Source organism: Clinocottus analis, unplaced genomic scaffold (assembly GCF_023055335.1).
Source record: "Clinocottus analis isolate CAN_PGR_092001 unplaced genomic scaffold, fCliAna1.0.p SCAF_12, whole genome shotgun sequence".
In the NCBI taxonomy this organism is placed as follows: Eukaryota; Metazoa; Chordata; class Actinopteri; order Perciformes; family Cottidae; genus Clinocottus; species Clinocottus analis.
This window is the reverse complement of record NW_027175843.1, coordinates 20,614,177-20,634,144: the sequence shown is the minus strand read 5'-3', so window position 1 is coordinate 20,634,144 and position 19,968 is coordinate 20,614,177. Positions and strand designations below refer to the sequence as shown.

Here is a 19,968-nt window from a genome sequence, read left to right as displayed (position 1 = left end):
GTTCAATGTCTGTGGGACGTTCAATGTCTGTGGGACGTTCAATGTCCCATCATCAGCCTTGCCAAGAATTTGGGGAAGAAAAACGCTGCCGTGTGGCTTTTTGTCGTTGTTGTTGCACACCAGCACATAAAGATCTCTCGGACACTTTCAGTCTGCAAATGTGAAAGAAACGCACAGCTGTGCACGTGACGTGCACGCGCACGGCCGCACATCTGCACGATCTGAGCTCTGGACAGCTGGAGCGCACAACTGTATTTTCCTGGATGCTCCTCAAACATTTTGACTCCTGTTGGTCTTTTTTTCCCGGTCAAAAGATATTAAGTTTGCAGGTTTCTCATAACTTGCTGCGAGACGACGTTCACTTCGTCTTCTTGGCAACTCACAGAAAGTAGTTCCTCCTCGACCGGTTGCACCGGTGAAGGGACGCGAAGGTGCGATTATTAAGCGTGCACGTGCTTGGAGGACGCTTTGCACGTGATGAATCTCTCTGGGTTTGTAATAACACGGACGCCCTCGAGCCCGACGGAGGGAGAGGAGATTGAAATGTATTCATCATCCAGAGGAGATATATAACGCTCACCGTGCAGAAAAAACAGGGGGGAAAGGAGGCGGAGCCGAGAAGAAAAGGAGGCGGAGACTGAAAGAAGACGCGTGCGGCAGCTCGTGTACCTGCTGCTCAGCGTCATCTCTTCAGGTGACAGCAGTGAGCTGTGTGAGGTTTCAGAAGCTGAAGCCGCTGCAGAAACAGGCTGTTATGTGTGTGAACTGGTAATGTTACACTGGGAATGGAGGCTGACCAGTAGGGATGCTGTCTGTCAAAGCTGCCAGTGTTGTTCCTTTATGGCTTTAGAGATGTAACAAAGAGAGCCTCTGAAACTCGTGGAGGAGTCAAGCAGACAGATGAGCCTCATTGAGCAAAGACGGGGAGTTTTAATCTGAGAGAAGAAAGCTGGAAATGTTCTGAAACCCAACAAGGAGTTAATGCCAGGTCCTGGTTTCCACTGTCAGGCGGCCCAGCTGCTAACCACAGATACTGAACGTCAACAGTTGGGAGTTATGTGCTGAAAGAACGAGTCGAACAAGCTCGAAAGTCTTTAAGGGGTCAAACAAACACAGGACTTTCACCCAGGAGGCCGCTGGTCGTGTCCTAATTGTTTCACAATGTTAACCGCGTGGCGTTGAGCGATGCGACTCTGACAGGAAACAGATTTATGAAACAGATCTTTGGTCTAGAAACTTATCCTGTGGTTTGTAGAAACAGTCCCCCCCAAAGAAGTGATTTTTTTTAAAAAGCTGGACATGAAACACAAACACAACTGAAGTAAGACTTGTGCTTTTGTTGGGGACTATTTTCTGTGGCGGACTGACACAGATTTATTTAATCAAGACACCAGGACAGTTTACTGGATAATAGATCTGAGGATTAAATCATGGGATTATTTAACAGTCATAAAAATATAGAATATCACCAGAGTTTGTCAAATGTAAGATACTTATTTAAATTCATAGTCAAAAATTCAAACATCTGAGCTATCAAGCTATCCCTAAAAAACAATAATGTCCATAATAATAATAATAATAATAATAATAATAATAATAAAACCGGACAATAATCACTTCATAAGAGACAAAACATGTTTTAAAAAGGCTGGAGAGACCTTTTTAAAACAGGAAGTTCCAAAACATAAAGAAGGTTAGTTTCAAGACGAGGCTCCTTCTCTTTCCTACCAAGTCATTTGATGAACATTTCGATACCCAGCATGCCCAAATCGGCCAATGTTTTGCCATAAAATAAGTATTTTTTTTTCATTTTTGGACCGAAACTCCTTCCTAACAGACCAATTCTTTGTTTCATTGTGATTCTGTTGCCGATTCCAATTATTTAAATCCTAATCTTACCAAAAAGATGTTTTACGAGTAGTGACCCAGATGGTGGGCTTGGTTTCCAAAAGGTAACAAAGACGGACATGAAGGAAGTGACTTCTGCTTTGTTGTGCATGCGAGTTGCATTTCATATCGTCGTTGGTTCACGCGAGCGAACCAGGACCCCGAAAACCAGAACCCCGAAAAACAGGACCCCGTAATCCAGGAACCTCATGGAGGCCAGAAGATCTTGTTAATAGGATTTTCTTCTTTCTGGCCCGGAAAACTCACCACCAGTCATTTTTGCAAACCGAGCCGTGAGCTGTCACTGGTCTGCTGTGTCTCACGGCTTTGGGGAGTTTGGGGTCTGGAACGAAAGTCTTTACTGGAGCGGCCTTGCTTTGCTTGGGCTCGCGGCCCTCTTTAGGAACGACTCATTGGGACCGCGCTCGTTAAAGCTCCATATTACTGCTCTTCATGTGGACGCTCGCTCGGTTTGCTCTGAGCTCAAGCTGCTGAACGTCTGGCTCCTCACACACACACACACACACACACACACACACACACACACACACACACACACACACACACACACACACACACACATATGCACACACACATACACACACGCATCTTCAAAAGTTATAAAACACACACAACAAACACGTCGTCCTTCATTTCCTTCTCACAATAATCCAAAGAACTCAAGTTCTAAACTTTATTAGAAATGACGACTGGAAAAACTATCCATCAAATTGAAGGATTCTCTATTATTTGTTTTACTTCATTTGTGAGGACACTTGGTTCTCACAGGTCCAGGAAGAGGAGACGATGCTCACACTTTAGAAAGTTAATTCTAAAGATGTAAAACATGTTTCTATCAGCCCGCTCTCACCTATTGTCGTATAGATAACATTTTATGTTGAAAACAAGCCGTACTTCAGTAACATTAGCGACGTATTTCCTTAATTACATTCTTGATGTTTTTCAAGCTACGTTAGCAATATTTTTGACATGTTTTCAAAGTTACGTTAGCGTTATTTAGGACGTGTTTTTAAAGTTATGTTAGCGATGTCTGTGACGTGTTTTTAAAGTTACGTTAGCTACGTTCGTGACTTGTTTTCAAAGTTACGTTAGCTATGTTCGTGACTTGTTTTCAAAGTTACGTTAGCTATGTTCGTGACTTGTTTTCAAAGTTACGTTAGCTATGTTTGTGACATGTTTTCAAAGTTACGTTAGCTATGTTTGTGACATGTTTTTAAAGCAACGTTAGCTATGTTTGTGACATGTTTTTAAAGTTAGGTACGAAGTTTGGGACGGGTTGTAAAAACCTTTCTTATTAACTATCTTAGTCTTTGCAAGTATATAAATATAAAAACACACACACGTGCACACACACTCATACTATGGCATACAAAGTAAATTCATATTCAAGTTGATATACTTATGAGGACGTCATCAGTTAAAAACCTATAGATCACCTCAACGTCATCTTAACCTTAAGATACACACACACACACACACACACACACACACACACACACACACACACACACACACACACACACACACACACAAAGTTGTTGGTCTTCTCTTACAAACTCAGCACACACTCACCAGTCAACCCTGACTGGTAATTCAATAGCAATATTTACTCTGTCAGTACAGTAATCCAATATACAGCCTCGGTTTGGCAAGTGTGTGTGTGTGTGTTTTTATGTGCATACCGGCCTGTGTTAGCATGTGTGATGAGCCGGGTATGTGCACACACTCACACACACACACACTCTGATTGTTGAGCGTGTGTGTGATGTGTGTGGGAGAAAGACAGAGGGAAAGAGTGTATCTCAGCTTGTGGGTTTGTCAGCTGTGTGGTTTGGTGTTGCCCCCCCCCCCCCATCTGTCCAGTAAGGGTGTCACATAAAGTCCAGTCTTTATTGATCGTGCCGGGTGCCAGATGGCAGATTTATGGAAGATGAAAGCGGACTAATCAGATTTCCAGTCCTGTTTGGAGCTAAAGTTTCCTCGTTCCTTAACACTTTCCCTGCTACGCCGAGCGTAACCCTAAACAGAGGTCCAAACAGGAAATTACAGAAACGCCTGGCAACATGCGCGCCTGTGTGTGTGTGTGTGTGTGTGTACGGATGTGTGTGTGAGTGTCAAGGTCAGAAGTCAGAGCTGTGTGTGGAGGTGTGTGTTCGATAAAGTCAAAAACAAGAAAGTACTTAAATTTAAATTAAATTAAATTTCACCATTTAACAGCTGGATATTTTCATTTTCTTTAATAAAAGCCTATTTTTACATCGTTGTGTGATGTAATACACTGTAAAAAATATATTTAACACTTTGATATTCCTTAAAGGGCCAGCGTGTAGCACGTCAGGGGATTTTGTTTTGATTCACTTAAAAACAATTAAACACCGTCGCCATCTTGTTTTTTGCAACGCCACCGACCTGTCAATCAACTTGTAGCCCCGCCCCTAAAGCGTCCCCTGCTTTATGGTCTGTTTGACTCCAACAGACCATAATGTACTAAATGAACATCAGGCTGTATAGAAGAAGACTAGAAACTAGAGATTGAGACATAAACTCATGTTTACAATGTTTACTGAGGGAATACATCAAGAGAGAAGTAGAGTCACTTATATAGACTTCTATACAACCAGACGAGTCGGCCCCTGGTGGTCAGGAGAGAGAATGCAGCTTTAACACATGAAGCATAGACTTCTATACAACCAGAGGAGTCGCCCTCTGGTGGTCAGGAGAGAGAACGCAGCTTTAACACATGAAGCATAGACTTCTATACAACCAGAGGAGTCGCCCCCTGGTGGTCAGGAGAGAGAACGCAGCTTTAACACATGAAGCATAGACTTCTATACAACCAGAGGAGTCGCCCCCTGGTGGTCAGGAGAGAGAACGCAGCTTTAACACATGAAGCATAGACTTCTATACAACCAGAGGAGTCGCCCCCTGGTGGTCAGGAGAGAGAATGCAGCTTTAACACATGAAGTGACTTCTATACAACCACATACATATATTTTAGGTGTGTGTAGCCCCTTCGAGGCAATGACCAAAGGACCAAATGAGCGTTTTGTCCATGTTTCAGCAGTGAGTGATGACTTTGGCAGAGACGCTGCAGATAAAACACTTTGGAGCGCCAGAACTAAAGTTAACCAGCTGTGCTTCACACTCGCTCTCCTCCTCTTACTCTCAACCTCGCTCTCCCGCTCTTTCTCGCTGCCCTCTTTTATCCAACTGTCCTCCACATTGTGATGACTTTCTTCATCTCGCTGCTCCTTCCTTTGTTTCCCTACTCCCTCCTTTCCTTTCCTTTCTCCTTTGTCCTTCACTAAAACAATGCCCACAGTGTTGGCTGCTGGTTCGTGGACTTGTTTTAAAAAAAGCAGAAAAAAAGCAGAGTAAAGTCTGCGTCTTTCTTCTTTCTCCCCGCTGTTTAACGGGCGGGACGACCGCGAGTCGACGCCCCAAACTCACACACAACATCATCAAAATGTTATGGCTCTGCTTAATTGAAAGTATGCGGCGGAGTGTGTGACTGCGTGTGGAATATATTCGAAACAATGAACTCGATACAAGCGCAATGAAGAAACAACACATGGGTCCGCGGAGCCGCTGTTGTGGCAACGTGGCCGAGTGTTTGCAGTTTGTTTGGCGTCTCCGGCCTCTCGTCGGGACACCAGACATCCTTTTGTAATAACCCGCTCGGCCCCCGGGGCGACCTCGGGGACTCGAACCCGTTTGTCCTGAGCAGGGAAGCGACGACCTTCTGCAATACCAACGCGGTCAGAGTGACGTGTGCGTTAGCGTTTCAAGTTTACTAAAAAATTGAAGGCCGCACGCGAACGTGCAGCATCCATTTTATATTTGGAACTCGGGGTAATCTGTGTAGACTCAAGCAGGCAGGTTTTTAAACATGAAATACACAACAATTTATCACACAATCTACACGTATTATAAAGCGTTTGGGGGTATGAGCTTCTACCTACCAGATATGTGCCTGAGTTAAGCTTTCCCCTGCGTCTTGTCTTGCAGGTACGTGTACCACAGCTCCAAGTGGATGGTGGCGGGAAACGCCGACTCCCCGGTGCCGCCGCGGGCCTACATCCACCCGGACTCTCTGGCCTCGGGGGACACCTGGATGAGGCAGGTGGTCAGCTTCGATAAGCTCAAGCTCACCAACAACGAGCTGGACGACCAGGGACACGTAAGGCTTGAATCTTAAAGAAAGCTTCTTATTCCTGGGCAATGTGACGCGAACAGAGATGATCAAACGCAACAGAATGTTGTTTCTTTAGTGTTGCCTTTTGTTTTGCACACTTTTGTGTGTGTTTTTAAAGTTACGTTAGCTATGTTTGTGATGTGTTTTTAAAGTTACGTTAGCGACATTTGTGACGTGTTTTTAAAGTTACGTTAGCAACATTTGTGATGTGTTTTTAAAGTTACGTTAGCAACATTTGTGACGTCTTTTTAAAGTTACATTAGCGACGTTCATGACGTGTTTTTAAAGTTACGTTAGCGACGTTGGTGACGTGTTTTTAAAGTTACATTAGCGACGTTCATGACGTGTTTTTAAAGTTGCGTTAGCGACGTTGGTGACGTGTTTTTTAAGTACATAGTTTCCATACTTCAAAAATATATTTTGGTCCTCATAAGTATCCATGAAGAAGAAGAAGAGCACACACACACCAAACTGTTTTGGGTTATTTCATCTTTAGATCTTCAGTTTCCTCCGAGTCAGATTTTTCCCACATGACCTGAATGCATCACGTTACAAAGAGAATTGTCCGAATGCCGTTTAATATTCAATATGTTTTAATGGGGGATTGTGGTTTTCTTTTTAATATGCGCCTCACAAATCACTTAAATTGAACACATTCCCCCCCCACCCCCAAAAAAACCCAGTTGCATCATGGGGGCCGGCGCATGAATCAGAGCCGTACTTTTAAACTGACGACGCACTGGAACCTGTGACGACGATGATAGCTATTTCAGCCTCAAAACGCTCCGAGTTTAAACGTTCAAGCTGTGATTTATTAGCTTCATTTTAAACTTCCACGCTCGCCGCTGCAGCAGCGAGCGCCTGTTGGAGCTGGAGGCCGCTTTCTCCCTTTTCTTTCTTTCTTTTTTTATCTGGCTGCAATGGTCTTGATGCGTCGGCTTGAAAGGAAAGCTGACACGGTCCTTCATGCTTTCATGAGTCACAGAACCACAAGGCTCTGACAGTCTGCTCCCCCACACTTCCCTCTTGACGAGGGTCCACCCTGACTGGGTATCATGCGGTTTGAGGATTAGCGTGAGGAGGGGGGGGGGGGGGGGGATATTAGAGGTCTGGGATTTGAACCCGTGCCCTCAATATTCATTTCCTTTGGCGAAACGGTTTCGTTAAAGGCACTTAATGATTGGATTTGATTTGCAGGACGCTGCGGCGGCCGCACCGCCCGAGCTAAACGTTCAGTCCCGCCGCAACCGGCCTGATTTACGGCCTCGCCTGCAGCCGGTCGCTAACGGAGGTGGCGAGCTTAGAGCGAGGCTCTTATTGGGTCTTGGCTGCTCCCAGTGTGTCATGTGGCTTTCGTAGGTGAAATATTTAACGGCAATGCATCAACTTAGACCACAATTTGCTGGATTTACTGCCGTCCTTATGCGTGATCAGCGAGCGGGCAGTGAGCCCCCGATTGGCGCTTTATGCTTTTCTGTAGTTAGAAGTAGGTTTTATGAGAAAAGGGGCGACATATATTGTGGAAGAAAAGTGTATTAGCTTTTGATTATTGGTCCCTTATGTTTAAAACCTGCAATAAAGCGAAAGAAAATACTTAATATTAAAAACTTTTTTATAAAAATAGTCGAGAGGTAAGAAAAGACGACTCCTAATGGACTCTAAAGCTGCGGTTTTCTCTCCCAACACGTAGCGATCCGTTAGCTTCTCGGCTAACGAAGCTAACCCCTCCACGTCTTTATTAGACACTCAGACCCACTGATGTAGTCTCGGGCTTTTATTGTGAAAGGTAACAAAGACAGGATTAAATCTGGTCTCTGCTGCCTTTGTCAACGTTGACGTAAGTAATAAAGTTTTACTCGTTCGACGTGATTGGCTGATGGAAGTTTGGAGAAATCGACCCAAGTCCCAGAAATAAAACATGGCGCCTTTTTTTTTGTTGCCGCATTCAAATATTATTCAAAGTACTGACAACAAAAACAACAATTACAAAAAAATACAACTTAACGAGCATCCATATTTGACGTATTTAAAGTATTTTAACCCAAACCGCCATTTTTTCTGAAACCGACAGAAGTAGTTTTCTTGCCGGAGTAAACCTAAAAAACAAACTATACCGACGTTGGAAGTTTTTTTTGAGAAGACACAGACGCTAGAACCTAGAACGTAGAACCCGAGTACTTGAGTTTGGATGTCTCGCTGCCCTCTAGTGGCCAGAAGAGGATAAATGAAGCTCTAAAGACAATAAACTGTTTTCATCTCCGTCTCCGTCCTGCTGGATTCAAACTGTGACGTAATGCTGAGAAACACATTGTGCTGTCGTTAAACATTTCATCCCAAGTCACAAATTACACTCAATTTGTGCAAAGTGTGTAATTTAAAGACCATAAAAAGAAGAAAAAATGGCGGCTTTGAGTGAAATTGAGCCTCGTAAGTCAAACCTCCCCCTTCGTGGGATCTTTTCTGGGCCGTGTGTGAAGTTCCTCGGAGCCTCGGTTTCATCAATTAAAGCAGATTGAATCAACAGCAGACCCCGACGCCTCCTGGCGCGGCTGTCCGAGCTGTTTTGGAGGCTTTGATATCTGCAGATATGTTGTTAAAAAAAAAAAGAGCACGAGGAGCTTCAAATCAAATCTCCTCGCGGATGATGAGAAAAGCTGCTCGTGCGACGTCTCCGCTCTGCTCCTGCAGACGATCGGCTCAGCGGGCGACAAACGCAGTAACATGTGGATCGTTAGCGGCCGGCTGCCGGTCGCTTTGGGCCTTTTTTTTCGGAGAGAGTGGAATTGATTCCGGCGCTTCCTGCGTGGGAGCAGAAAGCTCGCCGCCCTGCTGGACTCGTGGTGGCGTGCAGCGTCCGGCGAGCGCCAGAAGCCGAGAGGGAAAAACATCTCGAGGCCTCCGACTCATCAACCGGGTCTGAAGCAACAACACACACGTTGTTAAATAAAGACAAACAGTCGGCGTTCAAGCGTTTCTCAGTTGATTAGTTAAGACTTTTATCAGCAAATTCCTGCATTTAAATATGCAAATTCTCTCTTCGCCTGTCGTCTGTTTCCTGCCTCGTCCTTTCTGATCTGTGAGGAGAAAACTTTAGGACCAACTCAGAGAAAGATGGACGACCCCTAAGACCCTAATCCTGTAATTTCCCAATGGAAGGACTAATGAAGGATTATTCTATCTTATATTATGTAATGAAACAACCAGAGAAGGATGGACCGACCCAACGCAGCTGAGCCGGGTTGTTCCATTGGGTGAAAACCTTCTTCTTCGTTGGTTTCTCGTTAGTTCCTCTGTGTCGTTGGCGCCTCGTCGCCGGGCGGTGCGATGACTTTACAGTCAGTGAGTGTAACAGGATGACGTCTCGCACACGGAGCCTTGACGCTAATTTAATTATTTCTTTTTGCTTTGAAAATCTGCAACAATGGTTCTCTGTAAACATGATTTCATTTGACTTCACGGCGCCGACGTCCGGATACGTTTCAATAAAAAGGCCGTTAAATGAAATCACCGCCTCTTCGGACCGATTGTGTCGACTCCGCGTCACCTCGGGCTCCTCTGGGTGCTCAGTGTGTGTGTGTGTGTGTGTGTGTGTGTGTGTGAGAGTGTGTGAGACACACTTCATGAAGAGTTGTACTTTCATTTCAAACCTCCTGTGAGTGTTTTCTGGACGTGAGTCATCAACATATTTACAGAACAACAGAACAAAAGTAATTGTGTAGTTTTTCATGCAGTTAAGCTGCAATAAAATCTGCATTTTAACAATAAAATACAAAACAAATAGTTTAACAATTGACTTCAAAGGAGCTTATTAGTACAGTAGTTGTGTTTCTGATGAATTAAATACTTTTAAACTGTAATTTCAATACGTACATTATGACGTGTAGATATGTTAAACAAGCAGAAATGTATGGCTTCATGGCTCCTTCACGATGCAGTTTAAATGTACGTTTACATCCTCTCATCCACCAGTAACGGATGTCGGTCAAGTTGTTGCAAACAATTTGTATTCTTGTTTATTTAAAAACACGTTTGTTTGTCCAGACAGGAAACACTTGAAAGCCTTTCTTCTCTTTTCTCGTAAAGACACAACTTTTATTTGAAATCTCTCTTTCAGTAAAACATTTAACTACTTATTAACATTTTCTCCTGAGCCCCTCGGCTCCGCCCACACAGCTTGATTGACAGGCGAAGTTTTGCATTAGCTTGCATCTGTGTGTGTGTGAGTGTGTGTGTGTGTGTGTGTGTGTGTGTGTGTGTGTGTGTGTGTGTGTGTGTGTGTGTGTGTGAGTGAGTGTGTGTGTGTGTGTGTGAGTGAGTGAGTGAGTGTGTGTGTGAGTGTGAGTGTGTGTGTGTGTGTGAGTGTGTGTGTGTGTGAGTGTGTGTGTGTGTGTGTGTGAGTGAGTGTGTGTGTGAGTGTGAGTGTGTGTGTGTGTGAGTGTGAGTGTGTGTGTGTGTGAGAGTGTGTGTGTGTGAGTGAGTGTGTGTGTGCATGTGAGTGTGAGTGTGTGTGTGCATGTGAGTGTGAGTGTGTTAGTGTGTGTGTGTGTGTGAGAGTGTGTGTGTGTGTGTGTGTGAGTGAGTGTGAGTGTGTGTGTGTGTGTGTGTGAGTGTGAGTGTGAGTGTGTGTGTGTGTGTGTGAGTGAGTGTGAGTGTGTGTGAGTGTGTGTGTGTGTGTGTGTGTGTGTGTGTGTGAGTGTGAGTGTGAGTGAGTGTGAGTGTGAGTGTGAGTGAGTGTGAGTGTGTGTGTGTGTGTGTGTGAGTGTGAGTGTGAGTGTGTGTGTGTGTGTGTGTGTGTGTGTGTGTGTGAGTGAGTGTGAGTGTGTGTGAGTGTGTGTGTGTGTGTGTGTGTGTGTGTGTGTGTGTGTGTGAGTGTGAGTGAGTGTGAGTGTGAGTGTGTGTGAGTGTGAGTGTGTGTGTGTGTGTGTGTGAGTGTGTGTGTGTGTGTATCCAGTTAGAAGGTGTGATGTGGCGCTCTGGCCCTTTAAGAGGAAGGACCCCTCAGTGGCAGCAGCGCTCCTTTTCTTTGGGCTCCAGGTTTTTCTCTCCTTCAGAGTAATGAAGAGCAGACCGAGGGCCCGAGGCGGAGCGGGCCGGCACCGCCTGACGCCTCCGCTGTGAGGTAATCCTCCTCGGGCCCTGCGGCGAGCGCCGTCGCAGCGTGAGCGGCGTTTCCTGCTGCGCGTCACGCGGCTCTGCTGCTGCTGAGGGCAAAGCGCTGCAGCTAATTGACGTTACAACAACAACAAAAAGAAAAAGCCTCCTGCAGCCGGAGACGTGGAGGGTTGGTGGATTTGAGATCCGGCACTAAACGCACGAGCACTTCCTGGCCTCTAATCCTGCAGCTCTGCAACCCGACGCCTCGCGGGTCCAGCGGGTCGCTGATGTCACTTCATCATGTTTTACAAGCGGGAAAGGATTCATAGAAATCAGAAGTTTAGATCCAGATTATTCTGAAAAATGTACTTTGGTTGAACTTCATCTTCACGACCTTTTGATGCGTTAGTTCATGTGTGGAGAGGCTTATGAAATGCTTATTAAGTCTTATTTATAGCAATATAAACAATGTGTTCTTCTATTTTAAGACATTTATATTGTAGGAAACTTGTTAGCAGGTAGTTGACTGCTTATGAACGGCAATAAAAGTCTTGTTAAAATTGTTTATAAACATATTTATTTATATTTGCTGTATCATTGTTAAACTTTATTGCTGCATAATTAGATTACGTCATACTTTATTATGCATTTATTAACAGTTAGCTATGCTTTCTGCACAATCTAAAGTGAAGAATGCATTATTAATGGTAATAAAACATTTATTACGCTCTAATAAACTGTTTTTTTTTACAGATTTCAGGGGCATTTTTCTGCCAAATTCATGCATTTTTTAGCGGATGATTATACACTTATTGACGCAAAACATGTCTAAAAAAGTAAATTAGAACACAATAAATAATATTATTATGAACCTTAATAAGGAGCGTCATTAGATTCCTCAGCTGCAAAGCGAATAGTTAACTTTGAACGTGTGTAGTAACTTTATAAATGCATAATAAAGTGCGTATTAGTCTCAATAAAGATCAATAAAGGCTTCAGAGATGTGATGCACCTTCCTCGCTCGTCTTCAGATCATCCTGCACTCCATGCACAAGTACCAGCCCCGCGTGCACGTCATCAGGAAGGACTTCAGCAGCGAGCTCTCTCAGAACAAGGCGGTGCCGAGCGGCGACGGCGTGAAGACCTTCAGCTTCCCCGAGACCGTCTTCACCACCGTGACGGCCTACCAGAACCAGCAGGTACCGCAACTATGTTGCCCTGCAACTATGCTGCGGTCCTGCAACAATGTTGCTCTCCTTTAACTATGTTGTCCTGTAACAATGTTGCTGTAGTGCAACAATGTTGTTCTCTTGAGACAATGTGGTTCTCTTGCAACAATGTTGCGTTGTTGCAAGAGTCATTAGCTTTTTGTGTGGATACGATCGAATTCAGAAGCACTTTAAGAAGCTAATATTAAATTATTATTATTAACTGTTACTAAACTTATTTAAACGTTACCTCTTCTACTTCTCAGACTTAGCATCTGTAGCATGGAGCTAGTTAGCGCTACGACAACAGAGCTTCCTTCTTTAAAGAAAAGTAGATAATCAGACGTGTAGCCGTCAGTATAAACTGCAGAGATGAAGTGTTCAAGTGTTCAAGTGTTTAAGTGTTCAAGTGTTTAAGTGTTTAAGTGTTCAAGTGTTGAAGTGTTCAGGAAACAGCTTTTCATCTCGTGCTTCCTGCCTGCAGATCACCAGACTAAAGATCGACCGCAACCCGTTCGCCAAAGGATTCAGAGACTCTGGGAGGAACAGGTTCGTCACCACACAACGATTATTATTGTTTTTAATATCTGTGAGAGCGTAAATACGGTTTGAAGGTAGAAGAACAGCTGCTGTGTGTCTGACAGCCGGACTCTTCATCACGAGCTTCAGATGTTATAAAGCAATAAACCCTCAGGTTTCACCTGTGTGTTACACACCTGTGTGTTGCACACCTGTGTGCTGCACACCTGTGTGCTGCACACCTGTGTGTTGCACACCTTCAGCTCACGAGGTTTAACACAAACGCTTTGCAGTTAACGTTCAAACAACTTCAGCAGAGAAACGAGAAGCCGAGGCCTGAAAACATGACGTCAGACATTTTCTTTCTGTTGCATCAGCTGTGAGCGCTCCCATTGGCCGATGACACTGATGTCATCTAGACGGAGCGCTCCCATTGGCCGATGACACTGTGATGTCATCCAGAGGGAGTGCTCCCATTGGCCGATGACACTGTGATGTCATCCAGAGGGAGTGCTCCCATTGGCCGATGACACTGACGTCATCCAGACGGAGCGGTCCCATTGGCCGATGACACTGTGGCTTCTGAGCTCTTTGTTTCCTCCTTTGTTTCCTCCTCTGCTTCCTCCTCTTTGAGAGTAGGAAGCAGAGGAGGGGGCGGGGCCTCCCCACATGAAAGCACCCCCCCCCCCCTCCATCTGGTCTGCATTATTGGCACACGAGACATTTTAAGACATCTTTTTTTGGTTTTTCAAAACAATAGGCTGCATGATTTATGAACTGGCGTCAGAATTTCATTGCAGGAAAGCGACAGATGAAAAGATAACGGAGCGTGAGATATTTGTCTGCGGAGAGAAAAAAGACATTTATCTCCATGACGCCCTCCCTGCAGTCGGCCATGTTGGATCCCAGTGATCCGACTTAAAAAGTATTTTCTCTGCGTCTGCTTCAGTCCATTCTGCAAAAGCTGACTGCAGACATGAACGGAGGCAGCCAGCGGCGTTGGCGGTCGCCACGACGTTTCTGTACTTTAGTGGTTTCCTGTGGGGGCGGGGCCAGATAATCCCACATGAGTGGAGCTGCAGAGCCGCCCGGCTTCTCCACCAGACGCTCGCCAGCAGAGCAGCTCGTCTGTCGGCTTCTGGTGCGTGAGAAAGGAGCAGTGATGGAGGGCCGCTCAGGGCCACGCTAACGAGGCCGAGCTAATGAGGCCGAGCTAACGAGGCCGAGCTAACGAGGCTAACGACCCTGAAATAACACGGCGAGCAGGAAGTAAAGCAACAGGAAGGAGAACGACAGATTTATGAGTTCAGGAACATCAAACCTCCTGATCCTGTTTTTATGACTCAAGTTTCCTCCTGTGAGGGAGATGATTATTATTATTATTAATATTATTATTGACTAATATTCTCTCATATCCATCAACACACACACACACACACACACACACACACACACACACACACACACACACACACACGTGTGCGTTGGGCAAACCTTTTGAGATTATTACAAAGTTGAAAGTAGTATTTATGTTTATTTACACTTTGAAAAAGAAACTTTGTTAGAAGAATCTTACAGTTAATGAGGAAAATAAAATTATGATGCAAACTGGAAAATAATTTACATTTAACAATATTTAAAGAGTGTACTGGACTCCATGAATGATGCCAGCTTTTAGATTGTATTTTTGTTTTGTTTTTGATGATATTTCTTTATTTTCAGAACATTGCTGCTTCAATGCACATAAATAAATGCATAAAAAAACAGATATGAAACAATTTTAGAGAACAATATAACAAAAATAAATAAAATGAAGGCAATACAATTTAAAAATATATTCACAACAATAAAAAAAGTAAAAAAGAGACTAAATAGGAAGAACACATCACGTCCTTCTGTGATATGATGTAATGCTTCAGTTTTCATGTCAATAAAGATTAAATATGGAAGATAAAAGAAGGAAAAGCAGAATGATAATAAATAAATACGTTCACAACATGAACAAACCGGTTTCAGAGGTTTCGGCTCATTTTCCCGCCCTCCCTCCTCAGGACCGGCCTGGAGGCCATCATGGAGACCTACGCCTTCTGGAGGCCTCCGGTGAGGACGCTCACCTTCGAGGACTTCACCAACATGCAGAAGCAGCAAGGTGAGAACCGGCGGCGCGTTCCTCTGGAGAACGTCTGCTGCTCAGAGTTCCCTCTTTTCAGTCTTTACGGCTCGTATACGTGTTTCCTTCTTTTATTTTGAAGGGCTGACATCCTCCACCTCCACCTGCCGACCCCCAACGCACTCCTTTCTGTCAAAAAGATGTTTTTAGCATCAATTCAGCTCGTTGAAAGATTCATTCGACCCCAAAACAACGTATGAAACGATCCCTTTTTCCACTCGTTCTCCGTGGAGACGGCGTGACCTTGTGCGGCCCCGAGCTGGCCCCGCCCCTCTGCACACGTCACCACACACACACACACACACACACACACACACACACACGTGCGTTGTCCTCTGCTCGCCCTCGTCTGGTGAACTCTGCTTCTCGACGTGTAAAACACCCAAAATAAAACGCTCGCTTTTTATGGACGACGTCAGCTCGGGACGAGGTCGCCTGTGTCCTGCTCGCTATCCAGAAACTCCTCCGAAGAGTGTGTGTGTGTGTGTGTGTGTGTGTGTGTGTGTGTGTGTGTGTCCTTCTCCCTTCATATAATCAACTATTCCCCCTCGGCGCCGAAGCACCTCGAGCCCTAGAGGAAAACATGACATCACCAAACTTCTCTGTCTCTCTCTCTCTCTCTCTCTCTCTCTCTCTCTCTCTCTCTCTCTGTCTCTCTCTCTCTCTCTCTCTCTCTCTCTCTCTCTCTCTCTCTCTCTCTCTCTCTCTCTCTCTATCTTCTACACTGCAGTGATATTATCGAATGCATATGTTGCAAAATCAGATCCTCAGCCAAGCGAGTCCTGGATTGTTTAGTTCTGCCTCCTCCTCCTCCTCCTCCTCCTCTTCTTCTTCTTCTTCCTCCTCCTCCTCTTCCTCCATCTGAAACCCAGCCAGACCCTCATTAATAGAGGGGTTCTGGATGGATATCCCGCGTCGCTCTGACTCGCTGCATCGTGCCAGCCGCCTTCAGCCTGAACCTGAGGAAGCCAAACCGCGGCCCGCGGGCCAAACCGCGGCCGCGCCGCTCACTTTCTAACGGGAATGTTTGCTTGTGCACACCTGGTGGTGGAGAGGCTCCGCCTCCTGGGCTCCGCCTCACCTTAGTGGTGAAAACAGGGTGAAGGCATCTCAGATGGGTTTCACGTTGAAGGAAGACTTCACTTCCCAAACATGGACCCCTGAAAATAGATTCCTGTTTGGTTTTTTTGAGAAGTTCTTCGGGGTAAAATGAAGGAAGAGTACTTCAACTTGCCTTGTATTGTTGTATTTTAATATATTTTGATGTGAAATATATTTTATCAGGTGAAACATACCCGACGTTAGTGATGGTGTGACTCTTTTTAACGTGGAGAACCAATGAATGAGCATCTCTGCTGGAGTCTTATGGATGATGAATCTGTTTGTGATCTTTCATGATAGAAGCTTCTATTGCGTAACCTCCTCGTCTCTCTGGCGTCCCTCTTAAAGCCGCAGTACCTCACGCTGTGCGTTTGCTCTGCAGGTGGCAGCACTGGCTCCTCCCCCACCGCCTCCAGCACGGGGACCCCCTCCCCCTCCGGGGCGGCTCACCTCCTGTCCCCCTCCTGCTCCCCGCCCACCTTCCACCTGGCGCCCAACAGCTTCAACGTGGGCTGCCGGGAGAGCCAGCTGTGCAACCTGGGCCTGTCCGAGTACCCGGCGTGCGCCCGCAGCAACATGGCCGCCCTGCAGGGCTACGGCGGCCTGGCCGACAGCTCCTACGGCCGCCTGCAGGCCGCGGGCGGCGGCGGCGGCGGCGTGGCGTCCGCTCAGCCCTCAGAGTCCTTCCTGCCGCAGAGGACTTTGCAGGGCGGCGGTCACGTCGGCGGCGTCGGCGGGCCCGGATCCAAGATGGACGCCTACGGCGGCCAGCTGGGCTCCTTCCCGGCCTCGCAGCTCCAGTACGTGATGCAGGCCGGCGGCGGCGGCGGCGGCGGCTCCGGCGGCTCCGGCCCCGGCTCGTCCTCCTCGTCCGGCTCCTCCCCTTCCTCCGCCCACATGTTCGGTGGGGGCCACCACCACGTGCAGCAGGGCTCCTACAACGCCTTCTCCCTGCACAACCCTTACAACCTGTACGGATACAACTTCCCCGCCTCCCCCCGCCTGGCCGCCAGCCCCGAGAAGCCGCAGGGGGGCCTGCTCTGCTCCTCGTCGCCCGCCGGCGCCTTCGGCGAGCGCCAGTACCTGTCCAACGGAGGCATGGACACCATGCACATGATCGGCAACGCCAGCGGCGGCCAGCAGGGCGGCGGCGGCGGCCCCTGCGACGGCCGCCAGTACGGCTCCTCCTCCCAGATGTCCATGCACATGGTGTAGAAGAAGAAACCCGCTGGTTCTTTTACACGAAGCGTTAAACAAAAAAAGGATATCGACTGTTTTACACTCCACCGCATACGAGGCGCCAGAGTCCAAACTGTTATTTAAATGCCTTTTTTTCTGTTAATGAGGAGAAGAAAGAACAAACTCCACCACACTCAGAAGGGATTAACCCGTCGCGGTGCAATGCAGCAACACGTCTTCTCCTGTGACTCATCCTCCGTCTCTTGATGGGTTTTTCGGGCCCGGCGTGACCCAGAAGGTTCTGGTTTGGCTTCACGCAGCACAGAAGAAGCTCCGGGACGCTTTGTTTGACTCCACACCTCCATCGACCCGTTATCCTCACAGACTGGAATGGCTATTTTTTTTTTTGTTTTTTTTTTTTTGAGTGGATTACTTTTTTTTTTTTTTTTTGCATATATATATGAAAAGATGGCGAAATGCAATCAATAACATAAGCTTTAAAAAAAAAAAAAGTTGCCGTGTGAAAAAAGATATAAAAAAGCAGCAATAGCAGAAGCAGAGTAATTAAAGTATGTCGTGGTGTGTTGTAGAGATGTGTATTTAAGTGCTGAGCCGTATAACAACGTTACAGGTGAAGAAAAATGTGTGAAAAAAATGATGAGATGGCAAAAAGTAAATTCTTTTTTTTTTTTTTTTTTTTGAGGCATTTTGAAAAAATGTAAATACATGTGCCAAGCACGTAAAAAAGCTCAATAAACGTTTTAATTCATGTACATGGTTTTGATTTATTCATTTGTTTCTCCTCGTTGCAGTTTAGACAAACATAATATTTTATTTAAGCAATAAGGTACGAGAGGCAGTACTGTATCATCAATAATGTACAGTTCAAGGGTGTTGGGCATAAACTGTACATTATTGTAGATACAGTACTGCCTCCAGGAATGTGAAATGTGAGTATTATTTACTAAGCAATAAGGTACGAGAGGCAGTACTGTATTGTCAATAATGTACAGTTCAAAGGTGTTATCATGCAAACCCTTGAACTGTACATTATTGTAGATACAGTACTGCCTCCAGGAATGTGAAATGTGAGTATTATTTATTAAGCAATAAGGTACAAGAGGCAGTACTGTATCGTCAATAATGTACAGTTCAAAGGTGTTGTTGTATAGGTCTGACACGCAACGGAGGAGGAGGCTTATAATATAAACTAGACAAATTAGATAGATTATATATATATTAATCCCCAAAGGTGCTGTCTGAGTACAGTTTAAAGACACAAAAATACAAAGTAAAATATACAAAGAAATGTCCCGCGCAGAGAGTATTCATTTAATGTATTAGTATTCATTGTTAGTATTTATTACAGCGTTCACTGCAACCAGCAGACGGCACGTGACCCGGATGGTTTGCATACGCAGAGATTAATTTATGCTGACCTGTGTTTGTGATCAGCACGCAGCAGCCGGTCACGGGCCTTTAGGCAACAATAACAACCATGACATGATTATTAATCACCAGGGAGAGCCTTCAAAACATCTGCTCTGCACCACATCACAGAGCCAGCTTCAAACGCTGTGATGCAATGCATCCATCACGACCCAACTGGAGGGAGGGGGAGAGAGAGAGAGAGAGAGAGAGAGAGAGAGAGAGAGAGAGAGAGAGAGAGAGAGAGAGAGAGAGAGAGAGAGAGAGAGAGAGAGAGAGAGAGAGAGAGAGAGAGAGAGAGAGAGAGAGAGAGAGAGAGAGAGAGAGAGAGAGAGAGAGAGAAGAGTAATTTTCTGCCTGCTGGTTCTGTTTATGACGAGAAGGAAAAACTAAAAGCTCTTTGTGCCAACGGCACATAAATACTGCACCTGTTTAAAGAGACAGAGCCCCCTTTAATCATGAGAGAGAGAGAGAGAGAGAGAGAGAGAGAGAGAGAGAGAGAGAGAGAGAGAGAGGCGGAGGGGGGGGGGCACTTGCAGCATTTAGGATCTTTTCTCCTCTAGGAATATACCCGAGGGCCAATCAGCATCCATTACACACATATTCATGTCTTCATGTCTTCATGTCTTCATGTCTTCAGAAGGTCATCATATCTTCATGTCTTCATATCTTCATGTCTTCATGTCTTTAGAAGGTCTTCATGTCTTCATGTCTTCATGTCTTCATATCTTCATATCTTCATGTCTTCATGTCTTCATGTCTTCATGTCTTCATGTCTTCATATCTTGAGCACCAATCACTTCCTATCATGTGTTCACGGCTGCAGCCATGAAATATCATATCTGATGCATCATCAGGAACTCAGAGAGGAGGAGGTGAGGGGGGGGGGGGGGTGACCCCACTATTGGAAACACCTGTTTTATTTTCTGCTTTTTTTTCCTCCTTCCCCCCCAAAGCGTGACTTCAAATAATGAGCATCAGGCAACCGGAGAGCAGCGCATGATTTCATGAATTTGGCTCCGGCTCCGTCTCGCTGGACGTTATTTCAGCCCAAATAATCATCCAGGTTATCTCCTCTCTCTGGTCCTCAGACCTCGAGCCGTCTCCTCCGCGTCTCCTCCGCGTCTCCTCCGCGTCTCCTCCGCGTCTCCTCTGCGCCTCCTCCG

General features: G+C 45.7%; 1 protein-coding gene across 1 annotated transcript in view; it reads left to right on the top strand.

Moving 5' to 3' along the window:
- The window catches only part of tbx15 (T-box transcription factor 15), a 26,087-nt gene extending 7,942 nt beyond the window's left edge, over positions 1-18,145 (top strand). Inside the window, exons 4-8 of the mRNA XM_068572618.1 lie at positions 5,917-6,088; positions 12,229-12,396; positions 12,890-12,954; positions 14,976-15,073; positions 16,578-18,145. Coding sequence (XP_068428719.1) covers positions 5,917-6,088; positions 12,229-12,396; positions 12,890-12,954; positions 14,976-15,073; positions 16,578-17,410 — 1,336 coding nt within the window. The 3' untranslated portion in view covers positions 17,411-18,145. The remainder of the gene's footprint in view (positions 1-5,916; positions 6,089-12,228; positions 12,397-12,889; positions 12,955-14,975; positions 15,074-16,577) is intronic.
- The last annotated feature ends 1,823 nt before the right edge of the window (positions 18,146-19,968 follow it).